This window comes from Muntiacus reevesi, chromosome 6 (assembly GCF_963930625.1).
Source record: "Muntiacus reevesi chromosome 6, mMunRee1.1, whole genome shotgun sequence".
Classification (NCBI taxonomy): Eukaryota; Metazoa; Chordata; class Mammalia; order Artiodactyla; family Cervidae; genus Muntiacus; species Muntiacus reevesi.
The window spans coordinates 56,895,628-56,910,436 of NC_089254.1; the positions used below are offsets into that span (position 1 = coordinate 56,895,628).

General features: G+C 42.1%; 1 protein-coding gene across 2 annotated transcripts in view; it reads left to right on the plus strand.

The window, feature by feature from the left end:
• Positions 1-14,809, plus strand: part of ELMO1 (engulfment and cell motility 1) — a 556,385-nt gene that overhangs the window by 102,899 nt on the left and 438,677 nt on the right. For both annotated transcript variants that reach the window (XM_065939966.1, XM_065939964.1), the window contains exon 2: positions 3,433-3,582. In XM_065939966.1, coding sequence (XP_065796038.1) covers positions 3,505-3,582 — 78 coding nt within the window. In that variant the 5' untranslated portion in view covers positions 3,433-3,504. The remainder of the gene's footprint in view (positions 1-3,432; positions 3,583-14,809) is intronic.

Below are 14,809 nucleotides of genomic sequence, written 5' to 3' on the forward strand. Positions count from 1 at the left end.
GTAGAGTTGGGAGGAAATTGCTCAAAATGCATTTTTATTTCTACTGTCTATTATCTATTCTCTTCACCACCATGATTATGTGTTCTTTGGTTTGAATAGTGTTACCTGATATTTGCACTGAGTCTGTTTTCACATTAGAACTTGTTTTCTTAACTCTTATTCTAGGATATGTAATTCAATCTGGATACTGAATTGAAGTGACTTGGTACAGATAAAATACACTATCCTTAGAATTCTCAAGTGAGTTAAAAGAGTGTACAGATTATAAAGAAATCTGTCCCAGTGCAGACTGCCTGCTTGTATTTGCACTTATGAGACCCATAATTATGTAGCAGTCTCTGTTGTTGAATATTCAATTGTTTTCAAGTTTTGGGAATTACAACCAAAACAGAAATTGACATTGTTATGGTTGAGTTAATAGTTATTTCTTAAGGAAACATCCTAGAAAAGTAAAATTACTGAAAGGGAATATAAAATTTTAAGACTTTGAGTGCAATTTTCCAAAGATACCTCTGGAAAGTTGTACTCATTTATACTCAGAATAGATAGATATGCATGGACATGAACTTTCTTCTTTAGAAGTTATGACCGAGAGTTAGTGTAGGAATGTCTAGGAGGGTCAAGAGTATAGTGAGTGAACCTACCACATTATGACCCCAAACTGTTGGAACTCATTCTCTTATTACTCTTACTCTTACTTGCTTGACTTTGGTCCCTCACCTGTTTCAGGAACATGTAAGGCATGCTCCTCCCTCAGGGCCTTTGCACTTGCTAGTTGAGAAATAAAATATTGCCTGCCATAATGGTAAAGAAAGGATCTAGCCACCACATTACAACTGGCCCAACTGTGAGTCCTGAGGGAACTCAGGAAGGAAACAAAGGATGTCTGCCATCTAGCAGTCATGAGACTTCAGCCACTCCCCTCCTCTATGAGAAAGCTCTGCTGGCCCCAGACAGCTGAGGTGCACATCAAAGAATGATTTCAGTGAACCCAGACTCTTGCATCTTACCATACACAGAGAAGCACTAAATTCCTTAATTTGAGATAGCTAGTATTCTTTTATTAACAGTAATCTTTTCTTTCGACTTCCTGGTGTGGTTGCAAAAACTCCTATATATCCTGGCTTGCTGCTTCCTCTTGGGAGCAGTTTACTCAGGGTGATTTGAGATGCTGCCTCCCAGGCTCAAAGTCCTAAGAACATCCACTGAATAAAACATAACTCTCAACTTTTAGATTGTGCATTTTTATTTCAGTCAACACACTCTCTTGGCCTGTGACATGATTTTCCCAGGTGTTCGCGTGACTCACCTCCTCACTTCTCATAGGCCTTTGCTCACATTCTGCCTCTCACTGAAGCTTTCCCTGGTATCCCTATTTAAGACTGCATCCTGCCCCTCCCACACGGATATACTCACAGACTTCAGATTCTCCTTCCCTGAGTTATTTCTCTCCATGTCCCTTGTTGCCACCTAAGGTGCAGATTTGCTGCTGTATCCCCTGCACTGAGAAAACACAGAATTGGGCTCAATAATTACTTGTCAAATGAGCCACTGAACCACTGCTTTGGAGATGTGCTCCTGCTGGTTAGCACTGATTATCTTCACATCAGGCTGGCTTCATCATCCTTGGCCAGAGGGGCAGCCTTTTTGTTTTGGTTCATTTCCTTTACTTGTCAGCTCTGGTGAAGTTGGTTATTTATATCACTGCTTGTGTTGTTGTTATTAACTGATATTAGGCCATCACTGTTAGCTCTGTTATCTCTATTATCTTAGTCATGTCCAACTGCCCCTGAGATAGGGGTTAGTAGCTGACAAGCCCCACTCGGGTTTGATAAAGAATCAACTGCATATGTTTGATTAGAAGCTTTATACAGAGATCGATGTCTGAATAAAAATACCAAGAACTCAGTAGAAAAAGGGCAAAGTATTACTTCAGTTCACAGTAAAGTAGACATGGGACTTCACATCTTTACATTCAACTTCCCTCACAATAAAAGAAATAGACATTGGAAATATATTGAAATATATTTTTTCAGTGATGGAGGTGTGCAAAAGTTCAATCTGTTGGTGAGTCTGTGTAAATAGGCAGACTCATCCATTGCTAAAGGGAGGGTAGATTGGTACAGCTCTCACTAAGGAGGGATATTTGGAGATGGTTTCAGAATCTAAAACTGCTTATACCCTTTGGCTCAACGATTTTACTTCTGTGAATCTACTGTAAAGATATACTTGCAAGTGAGCTCAATGATGTATGTATAAGACTATTCACCGGAGGCTTGTTTCTAACAGCCAGAGGTGGGAGATTACTCAGTGGCTCATGGCAGGGGACTCGCTCTTCAGATAAGACACTTCTATACAAAGAATGACTATCCAGCTGTAGAAGGAACCAAGACACAATGTTTATACTAATATAGAAGGTTTTAGAAGACATATGTGATGAATAATACAGGGTCTAGAATGCTGCCTTTTATATAAAGAAAATGGGAAATATATGTTTTAACATTTGAATTACATGAAGAAAGTCTGGAGGGACACATAAGAATCTATTAACAGTGGCTAGCTGGATGGATGGGGATGGATGATATATCCATTCAGGAGAAGGGAGATTCACACTGTCTTTACACACACACACACACACACACACACACACACAAACACACACACACTCTCTCTCTCTCTCGTTTTGAACTGCATGAATGTTTTACCTGTTCAAAAATATTATGTTAAAAAAAATCTTTCTTAAAGAAATGAGAGAGTCTGGGAGAGAGGGGCAGCAGAAGATTAATTTTACTTCCTTTGTGTAAACAACACTGTTCATTCCAGTGAGAATTATAGGTCTGTTCTGAATGCTCTATTAACCACCACAGTTAATTTTCTTTGCATCTTGTGAACTGGCCTTGGGGAGGGAGTGTGTGTACATGTGTGTGAACCTTGGGGCGTGGCTCCTTCCTCATGATATCCTGGTTGCTATAGTGCAGAGCTCTATTTGTGACACCCAGAAAACACTTTAAAGAAATGCTGCTTCCTGGCCATGACTTCCTGGGCAATCTGTCCTTCCGGAGGCTGTTGAGCACGAGGAGTTTGCATGTGCTTCTGGGGAGAGTGAACCAGGCGCATTTAGATCCCGGCCGTTCAGAACAGAACTGGGCAGTAAGGGTTCCACCTTGCTTCACAGTGGGGACTTGGGAGCCTATCCCTCGCCAGCGGCTCATCTCCTGGCAGCTCTGACCCCAGGGCATCGGTATCTTCCCCTCCTCTACCTTCCCTCCTGGGGAGCCGCCGCTGAGTGGTGCAGTTGGCGCCCTGAGTCTTCTGCACCCAGAGCCGTTTCTTATACCTAAACCACCAGTGAAAACAGGAAGTGATAAGGCAAAATTCACCCTGTGTTTGCACTGAGCGACTTCTCTTTCTCTTTTTGTCATTCCTCATTAGGTGTAGACACGTGCAGCCATCTACACTGTAGGATCCCACTTCCACTGGCTTTGGACGTTCCCGGAATTTGCAATGCCGCCGCCGGCAGACATCGTCAAGGTGGCCATAGAATGGCCGGGTGCCTACCCCAAGCTCATGGAGATCGACCAGGTTAGTAAGACTGGAAGTCATTTGGCGGTTATTTTAGTTTCCCTTCTATTCTGAATTTTTCCCAGACTTAGCTCTTTTTTCTCCCATTCTGTCTCTGGCTGTGTTGAAAAATCGGTGTGATAATAGTTACAGTGTAGTTTGATTTCTGTATCACATGTAGTGGCGATGTGGGGTTTTTATAACATCTACTCAGAGTGAGTCAATACAGGGTTTGTGTCCGAAGCTGTGAAGGAGGCGGGAGCGACAAGGGGACTGGACTTGGGCAGCTGATGCAGTGGAGCCTGTCCCAGCACTGCCTTGCAGAGACTCATGACTATGAGTAGATTGTTTTATTATAGACAACACAAACTTGATTTTTGGAGTCACTCTTCTCTGGTTTTTGCAGAAGCAGCCAACAAGTACAATGTGACTTTGTCCTATTACTATTTTGATTATGAAATTAGCATAGAGGGGTGGGTCTTGGGTCTTAGCCAGTTGTAATTTCATTATTCAAGTCAAATGCACTGTGGGTCTAGTGTATTGCTTGGTATATGAAAAATGCCCAGTAAATTTTTACTGCTTGAAAAAATATCACAAAGATTTTTAGCACGGTTTTACCTATGGAAGCATTCCTTTAGCTTGGGTACTGAGTCTTATGGTGTAATTGATTGCAGGCAATCTCAGGGAGGTTACTTTTGTCATTATAGAGTAAATGACTTAAAAACAAAAAAGTTTGCCATCTAGTATATGCTTAAAGGTTTCATAAAGCATGTAGTATTGGGTTCTGGATGGCTTTCTACATTTTCAAAATTACAGTACCATGGCAACTCTATTTCTTATGTACTCAATACTATTTTATGATTATGCTCTACACTTTTTTTCTGGTCAGATTTTATTATCTGGTTGAAGACCACTGGAGGATTTGTAAGACATTGTGTGCATCCAAATGATTCATTAAGTTATAAAGGTCAAATGAGAATGAGTTGAGTTTGAGCATGAATGTAAGGAAGAGTAAATTTTGTTGTAAAAAAGGTGTCATCAGACCAACATGTCATAGTCATTGTAACTGTTCTTTGAGGCAAATTTTGTTGACTTTAGAAACAATCCATGAAAGTAGAGAAGTGCGCCTAGTAATTTTATATACATTTGTGTCAGGCAACAGTTGTTTATGCTTTTTCAAGTGCTGTTTGAGAGAGGATACACATTGAATATGGCTTCAAGATATGGCCGGGGCTACTTGGTGAAGACTAAATGTAGTTAGGATTATGTTTGTCTACAACCCAAGAGAACAGTTGTTTCAAAGAGATAGAAGTTGGCTTCTCAAGTCCACAGGACTTCCCTAGTGGCTCAGACGGTAAAGCGTCTGCCTACAATGTGGGAGACATGGGTTCGATTCCTCAGTTGGGAAGATCCCCTGGAGAAAGAAATGGCAATCCACTCCAGTACTCTTGCTTGGAAAATCCCATGGACGGAGGAGACTGGTAGGTTACAGTCCACAGGGTCGCAAAGAGTCTGACACAACTGAATGACTTCACTTTCTTTCTTTCCCTCTCTCTCTCTCTCTTTCTTTCTTTCTTTAAGTCCACAGGGCAGTCCTGGGCTGGCATGACACTCCAGTGTCGTAGACCCAGGCCCATTCTGTCTTGTTGCTTTGCTTTGCCTGCAGGTGGGGCTGAGGATCAGTTGCTTGAGCATCACTTAAGAGCTCAGTAGATATACAGACTCTCAGACCCTACTCAGACCTCCTGACCCAGATGCGAATTTTAACAAGATCCCCAGGGGATTTCTTGTGTAGTTGAGTCTGAGATATACTGAGCTGGATACCTGTGCCGAAGCCCGAGGCCATATCAGAACCACTTGTGGCACTTGTTCAAATGTTCTCTGGGGCCCCATCTCCAGAGATTCTAAGTCAGTGGTTCAGATAAACTATTTCCTTTTGATTCTGCCATGGCCGAGGGTGTTTGGAAACCTCTTCTTTAAGACAGCAATTCCTGACATATACTCTTAGGGGCCTGTGGAATCAGTATCCTGTCCCTGCCTTTGGGGATGGCCTTAGCTGTATGTGTGTCAATAATCTTTCTAAAATATTCTTTTTATTTGGGAACAATTTTAGATTGACAGACAAAATACAAAGATTGTATAGAGAGTTTTTGTACACCCTTCACTAAGTTTATCCTAATGTTAACATCTTAATATAATTGTGGTACAGTTGCCTAAACTATGCAGATTACTAGTAACTAAACTACAAAATTTATTAGGATTTCATCAGTGTTTCCACTAATGTCCTTCCTCTGTTACAGGATCCAATACAAGAATACCAACTGCACTGTAATATATTCATCTTGTTTCCTCTGTCTTCTCCAGTCTTTGACAATTTCCAAGTCTTCCCCTTGTTTTTCATGGCCTGATAGTTTTGAGGAGTAATTTATTTCAATACAATTTCACACACATAAATGACAAGAATAGTACAAAGAGCTCTTGTCTACTTTTTATCCAGACTTACTAATTATTAATATTTTGCTTCATTATTTTTTCTCCCTTGTGTACATATCCCCTTTTGAACCATTTGAGTTGACTTAGAGGCAGCATCTCTCTTTACCCCTAAATAGTCAATGTGTCCTCCTTAAGAACAAAATCATCCTCTTACATAACCATGCTCTCTTTATAGAAACCAGAAAACTGAACATTAGTTCAACATTATCGTCTCACTCAGAGCCCAAAGCCCATATTCATATTTCATCAGTTACTCTAATAAGATCCTTGATAGGTATTTTCTTCAGTCTGACATCCTTTCAGCATCCTGAAAGGATCGATCATGACAACACATTTATTGTCATGTCCCTCTGGTCTTCATGGCTCTTGAATGGTTCCTTAGAGATTCTTCTCTTTCTTGACCTAGAAAGTTCTATAGAGTATAAGACAGGTATTTTGTGGGATGTCCTTCAGTTTAGGTTTCTCCAGTGTTTCTTTCCAATTAGATGCAGGTTTTGCATTTTTGGCAGACAGAAAGGAGAGATGAGGGTTCTCTTCAGGGCATCATGTCAAGAGGTACATAAAGTTGCTTTGTCTCGTTCTTGGTGATGGTTCTAAATTTACATGTGCTAATATTGAGGTTTGTAGAAGTTAGACGATTTCCTAGTCAATGAGACCAGGACACAAACCCAGGCCTCCTGTACTTTGAAGACTGAACTTTTAAACTATAGGCTAAATTGTAGACCTCCTGCTAATGCCATGTGGAGACCTCCAAAAAGTGTTAAGAAACCCAGTCCCTTTTTGCCCTGCAGTGGCTGAAGTTGGAGTGAGTGGCAGTCCTGCTATCAGGTGTTGTTTCTTGATTGAGTTGGAAGTTGGCACAAGGATCGGAAATGTATTTGCACAAGCAAGGAGGGCTTGAGCAGTTTTCTCCTAATCTTCTACCTTGTTCAACAAAGGTCTCATCACCTGCTTCTCTCCCGTCACATTTTACTTTTGCTCCTTTGCCCTTAGCTACCATTTCACGGCAAGGTGTTTCTGGAAGCTGGGTCAAGCATGGCTGCTCCGTCTTCTCCCCCAAACTTCCAATATCCCTCCACTTGTCACACTGTGCTGTCCTTATCTATCAGCTTAAACTGGTGGTCCTCAACCCTGAGTGTGTCAGGGCAGCTTGTGAGAAACAAGCATCCCAGGCCCACTGCAGGGATTGTGATTCTGCCGACCCAGGGTGGACCCTTGATCTGGTTTGTGATGAGCACTTCATGATCTAGAGCAGAGTCACCCTCATTGCATCCTGCAGGGGCTCGAGAGGAAACCACCTTGAGCCTGAATTACTCCATTTCTGAGTACCTTTTTTTCTAATGCCTGTTGACCAACCTTTCTATATAAATGAATAATTAATGACTAGCTGGGAGAAGGAGATTCCTGAGTGGGGATCAAGTCTGCTCAGTCAGGGCCCATCCCGGTTGCAGGGGATGTCTACTTGGAGTGGATTGGTTTATCTTCATTCTAAATTTTGAGGAGACAGTTCTGTGTTTCTACTCCATAGGAAAAACCCCGAGGAACTTTTTACAAGTGAAGTCTGCTCTATCATGTGAGGCTCTCAAAAGAGCTGTCATCTAGCTTGTTTGTTCATGGTGGCGGCCTCTGATCCTGTCTTCACTGTCTGTTGCTGGCTTTCAACCTCAGGAACCACTTGCGGTTTTAGGTGATCGTTGTCTGGATACACAGAGCCAAAAAGACTCCCTGTCCACTCTTCCCGTTAACCTGTTTTCTGAACAGATATTTTTTGGTCAAGCATGTAGAGCCCCCAGCTCTTTGACAAGAGGCGTAATGCAGTGTGTCCTAACAAATACAATACGGGCTCTGGGACATTTAAACCTGTGGGTTCGGCCCAGGGGCCCCCTTTCTGTGAGAACCCAGTTAGCCTCTTTGAGCCTCATTATCTTCGTCTTGTCAAGTCAAGATAATAACTCACGACTTTTATGATCATTGTGAAGATTAAAGAAAATATATGAAAAGAATTGGATGCTGCCCGGTTCAGAGTAATTATCCAATAAAGGCATTGTTGGGCTTCCTTGGTGGCTCAGCGATAAAAGAATTCACCTGCAATTCAGGAGCCACAGGAGACGTACGTTTGATTCCTGGGTTGGGGAGATCCACTGGAGAAGAGCATGGCAACCCACTCCAGTATTCTTGCTGGGAAAATCTCATGGATGGAGGAACCTGGCGGGCTATGGTCCATAAGGTCGCAAAGAATCAGACACGACTGAAGTGGCTTAGCATGTGTGCAAAGGCTTTATTAAGAACTGCTCATTTAAGCAAGTTCTCATCCAATAAGAGAATGAGATGCTCAGGTTTTCTTTTTTGTCTGCCCTTCCATCGTGAATGGTTTCCCACCTTTCTCCTTCTTTTTCTGCATGACTTTGTTTAGGAAAGAGAAAAAGTTAAAGGGCAAGTGGGAGGGAGGCATCACCTAGTAATAAAGGAACATGCTAATTGGCCACACAACAAGTTCATGCTATGGAATATCCACTGGCTCCCTAGTACTTCTCCAAAATATTTTCTCCCACCTCTTGGCCTCCTGCTAATATTCTGGGAAGCAGCTCCTCTGTTTGCTGCACTGTCTTCCTCCTGCCTCTGTTCTGCCCCCCCATGCCTTTCTTTACAAGAAGTACACTGAAGCCAGAAAGCCACCATTCCAATCTGGGCCTCAGATATTCTCTGCTATGTATTTGCCCAGAAGGGATGATGGGAAGAGATGCATGGTTTTCAACCTTAGTTCTGCAGATCCTCCTCAAATGGTTCAGGGTGAGGGGTGTGTGCCACAGGCATTCAGGCTTTCCATGCTCACTTCTGTCACAGCAGCTGCTGTTGACCTTTTCTCACTTTTGGATGCTCTGGGGAAAGATTTTGTTTGAAGAAAGTATACCACAATTAAAAGAAAAAGTCACGGATGATCCTTGAGCTTCCTGGTGACCCTGAGACTTGTCAGATTCCTTGGCTGGCCTTCATGTCCTGCCGTGATTTTCTCTTGCATTATCCCAGGTTCAAGGTATTTGCACACGCTGTGAGCAGTTCTCAAGTACTCTCTTGCTTTGGACAAACCGCCCGTTGGCAAGTGTGTCCCTGCCCATATTTGCACTTTTCTTTCCCCCTATGCCTTATAGTTTCTAACAGCCAGCTGCTTGGGTTTCTTCTACCTTCTCTTCCTCCCTCCCCTCTAAATCTTGGCTTTGCTAGCATCACACAGAGCCTCCTTTCTGCTTAAGTCTTTTCCGATCCTGTTGTAATGCAGTTGTTTCTCCATCCTTCTAATCCCTACCCACCCCCCACCCCCACCCCCTGCCTTTCTATGGTCCTACCACGTAGCATGAGGGATCTTAGTTCCTTGACTAGGGATCGAACTCTCACCCCCTACAGTGGAAGCACAGAGTCTTGATTGCTGGACTGCCAGGGAAGTCCCATCCTTTTAATTCCTTATACCATTTTCTTTGCCTGTAGATTTTGTTTACAGTTAACCTAACTTGAACCTGACGTTATTTACATTTTTAAAATGTGCCTATGTCTTTTGAAGTGGATTATAAGCTTCTAGTGGTCAGTCTGTTTTATATACATTTGTATTCTGCAGGCCATCACATTGGTCTCTTTCTGTGGGATGACTTTTGGCTTGAGTCATGAGTAGTAAAGATAAGAATAAAACATTGGTATTCTCCATTCTTCAAACAGAAAGAAATTGCAATAGCAACCCCTCCTCATATATGGTTGCAGATTTTATTTTTCTAAAAGGAACATAGATGCATGTGTTTTTAGGCAAGCATGCACAAAATGATGGCTCATGGTTTTCCCTCAGCTATCTGATTTCTGTAGTATATTTAAGCTATCCTATTTCTGTAATATATTTAAGATATAATTCAACATGCATAAACTTGATTTACCCAAGACCTTTTAATGGCTCATTCATTGCATAAAGCACATTGAAGTTTTTGTGCTTGACCCAGGAGTTTAACTCATTCTATACATAGTACTAGTAATACTGGTAATATTAATAATAACATATACCATCCAATTAGCACATATGATGTGCCAGGCAGTGTCATAAGTCCCCTGCATGGAGTACTTCATCCCCTTCCTAAAGCCCAGCAGGGCAGGCTTTTACACTTCTCATTTCATAATTTTTCCGAATTACCTGAGATTACACAGAGAGGATGTTATTGATTTGAATCCAGATTTGGGTGACACTAAAAAATCCAGGCCATTTGTACTAAATCATAAATCTGTTCAGTAGTTCTTTTTTAAATTTCATTTCAGCTTTATTGAGGGACAATTGACATATGGTGAGAACAATTCACTTCTTTTTCTCTAAAAATATTTATTTATTTACTTGGCTGCCAAGCCTTAGTTGCAGCATGCAGGCTCTTCAGTCTTCATTTGTGGCATGTGGGGTCTACTTCCCTGAACAGAAACCAAACCCTGCGCCCCCTCTGCTGGAAGCGCAGAGTTTTAGCCACTGGGCCATCAGGGAAGTTGGGAAAATAATTAAGTTCTGTTCTCTTAGACAGTTTCAATCATACAGTACAGTATTATCAACTGTAGTCAGCTTGTTTTATATTAAATCCTCAGGCCATGTTCATCTTACAGCTGAAAGTTTGTATGCTTTGACCAGTCTCTTCATATTTCCCTCACTCGCCAACCTCTGGCAGCTTCTTTTTTACCCTCTATTTCTATGAAATTGAATTTTTTTTTTTTAGATTCCACATATGGGTGATATTGTGTGTGTGCTTAGTCACTTCAGTTGTGTTTGACTCATGGACCTATGGACTGTAGCTCCCCAGGCTCCTCTGTCCATGGGGATTCTCCAGGCAAGAATACCGGAGTGGTTTGCCCCCTCCAGGGTACCTTCCTGACTCAGGGATCAAACCAGTATTTGTCCTTCTCTGTTGGTCTCATTTCGTGTGTTCGGTAGTTCTGTTTGGGTCTCTCCACCCCTAATGGTTCCATTTAATGGCTCACACCAGTAACAACAGCCTCCTTTAAACAGACACTTCTACCACTGCCAGCTTGCCTCCTCCATCCACTGACCACATGACTTCCAGGGACACGTTGTATGATGAAAGCCAAGTCTGAATTTATTTAAAAACTAGGGAAAGGATGGTGAATGGTCTGGGTTATCATTGAAGGAGCCCACCTGAAATGAGACAGAGCCTTGAAACATGGGGGTTTCTTTGGGGTTGGACACTGGGAGAGGCAGACTGGCCTGGTGCTTACAGGCATAGCCTTTGGATGGGCTTATTTGGACTTAAAATCTGGGTTGCCACTAAGTGCTGTGTGGCAGGGGACACGCTTCCTGCTTTGTAAGGGTGAGCTGTCAATATTCTTAGGTCCTTCCTGACTTTGTGGGGATTCAGTGAGGTAGTCACTCAGCGCCCTGCTTAATAATCATTAGGAGCCAATTATGATTTTTTTTCAGGGTCATATATGAAATAGAACCATTTTCTTATGTTTCAAACAAGACTGGAACCAATAATACAAACGCTTCCTTAAATGCATTAAAGTTAATCTCTTCAAGCCTAAAAACCTATAATTTCCAAGACTTAAATATTGAGAGCCTGGTGAACTAAAACAACAGTTGAACTCCAAATGAAGATTTTGAATTCAGATGCAGTCATGTTCAGTTCATTTCAGTTGTTCAGTCGTGTCCAACTCTTTTGACCCCATGGACTGCAGCACACCAGGTTTCCCTGTCCATCACCAGCTCCTGGAGCTTACTCAAACTCATGTCCATTGAGTCGGTGACACCATCCAACCATCTCATCCTCTGTCATCCCCTTCTCCTCCCGCCTTCAATCTTTCCCAGCATCAGGGTCTTTTCCAGTGAGTCAGTTCTTCACATCAGGTGGCCCAAATATTGGAGTTTTGGCTTCAGCATCAGTCCTTCCAATTAATATTCAGGACTGATTTCCTTCAGAATTGATTGTCTATCAGATCTAATCTCTTGAATCTATTTGTCACTTCCACTGTATAATCATAAGGGATTTGATTTAGGTTATACCTGAATGGTCTAGTGGTTTTCCCTACTTTCCTCAATTTAAGTCTGAATTTGGCAGTAAGGCGTTCATGATCTAAGCCACAGTCAGCTCCTGGTCTTATTTTTGCTGACTGTATAGAGCTTCTCCATCTTTGACTGCAAAGAATATAATCAGTCTGTTTTGGTGTTGACAATCAGGTGATGTCCATGTGTAGAGTCTTCTCTTGTGTTGTTGGAAGAGGGTATTTGCTATGACCAGGGTGTTCTCTTAACAAAACTCTGTTAGCCTTTGCCCTTGCTTTGTTTTATACTCCAGGGCCAAATTTGCCTGTTACTCCAGGTATCTCTTGACTTCTTTGCAATCACATAGAATACACAATTTGAGTGTATTTAACACTGCTGAGCAGTATGTTTAAAAATAGTTAAGATTGTAATTTTAATGTAATGTGTGTTTCGCCACAGTGATCATAATAAGAAAAGATCCCATAGAATCAAGAAAATGAGACTGAATTTCTGGAAAGCAAGGTTCTACCCTTGCCCTGCAGAAATGAAAAGTCTTGTGCCTGTTCTGGACTCTTCTTTCCTGAGTGGTTGTATTACATTGGACTTTCTCAATCTCAGCACTACTGACATTTTAGACTGGAGAGTTCTGAGTTTTCTGGGTTGTGCTTTGCATTCTAGGATTTTAGCAGTATCCTGGCTTTTACCCACTAGATGCCGGTGGTATTCCTTCCCCCGTCTGTGACAACCAACAGTGTCTCCAGACATTGCCAAGGTCCCCTAGGTGGTGGACAAATTTCCTCTTATCAAGGAGGGACTAACTCAGTGGCTCCAAGCTTGGTTCTGCATCTGAATTGTTTATGACACATATTGAACACAGAGAGGATTATTTGTAGATGTGGTTCAAGAGCTGGGGATTCCTGTTTCTTCAAGCTCCGTAATAATGCTGATGTTCTTGGACCTAGATTTAGAAATTATTATTGTGCGGTCCTTTATATTTCTCTCTGCTGGTGCTGCTTCTCTCTTCCACAGTAATGTTTAGGGAGTCCTTAATGCTTCCTTAAGTAAAATGGTCCTAATAGTTCTTCGCTTTTTCTTACTTTATAAAGAATACAAACATGACACTTTCAAGAGTTTGTTTGGTCCCGCTTAAGAAAAGTGTGATGAAGCCTGTGTGATGTTACACTGCTGGGCTTTGTGCTGTCATAACCAGGTAGAATGATACTGAGACAGGAGAAGTCATGGCTCATCTGATTTTTGCAACTGTTGGATTTGGTATCTAACAGCTATTTCTTAAACTTCCTTTAATATAAAGTGACCAAAGAACTTCCCTTTCTGGTTTTAGCTCTCTCTCTTTGTATGTGAGAGTGTGTATAATCTCTTAAAATCTTAGAATTTGCCATGCTTTGGAGGAGAAAGGTGGAAAACATATATCCCCTCAGCTGAGAACCCAGGTTAATTACACAAGCATGAACTCTAGCCTTCTACGTTTTCTCCGAAGATGAACTGCAGATTTCAGTTTGCTTTCTAGGTAGGTAGGGGTGATATTCTCCCCTGTCTACTTCCCTTCCTCAACTCTGTCACTAAGAGTGGATTGGGTAACTCAAGGACAGAACGTTTTATCAACCATGTTTCCTTAAGATTTTGATGACTAAGACATCTCACATTTCTAGAACTGTTCGCGTATGTCACACTATGTACTTCGTTTTCCTGTTAGGTCAACTGGCAGTTTGTGGTGCGGTATATAACTATGTAGCTTTCAGCATTAAGCAGGACTCTGGGTTCTCATAAAAAGGTGCTTTGTTCTAGAGAAAGGCAGCTTGCACTTTGTCTCTAGGGATGTGTAGACCTGTGCAGGGTGCCCAGAACGTCTCAGGAATGAGAGCAGCCTCAGGGGAAAAAATATGTGCTTTTCTGGTTTGTTTTTTTCTAGAATTTCCATCAGACGTACTCATGAGTCCTTGGAGTCAGTGACCACCATGGTGCTGGACCACCTCCCCTGCAACTCCTCAAGTCTCTCAAATAGCAAATCCTGTGGAATTTACCTCCTCAATAGTTTTTAATTCTGTCTACCTTTTGTCCATCCTCACTGCTCTCGCTTGCCTCCACTTGCCTCCTCGGCTGGCCTCCTGCTCACCACTCTTACTTCCCCTCTAATGCATTCTCCCAAGCCTAGCAACCTTCATTGCTTTCCCACTGCACTTAGAATAAAATCCAGATGTCCTGGCTGTGGTTACTCCCAGCCTGCTATTCCCAGCCTTTGCCCTCCTCACCAGCTTTGCTTAGAGTTATTGCAGCTTCCACCAAAGTCCTATCTTGGTTCTGACTATAACTGAATTTTTTTGTTCTCTCATAACTGCACACTTCTCAGAGCCTTTACAAATGTGATTTTTCTTTTAGCTGGAAGTTACCATCCCTTCATTTCTCTGCTCTTCTAACTCCCATTCCCTCTTGATCCCAGATGAAATGTAAACTCCTTAAAAGTCATCTGATTTCTCAGATCAGATGAAGGCCCTTGTTATATGCAGTTGTAACAGTCCATATGGCTTCACTTATTCATTATGTGATGCTCTGCACAAGCCAAGTGTGGTCCCAATGCCTAGGACAGTACCTGAAACTCCAAAACTTTGGCCACCTCATGTGAAGAGTTGATTCATTGGAAAAGACCCTGATGCTGGGAAGGATTGTGGGCAGGAGGAGAAGAGGATGACAGAGGATGAGATGGCTGGATGGCATCACCGATTTGAT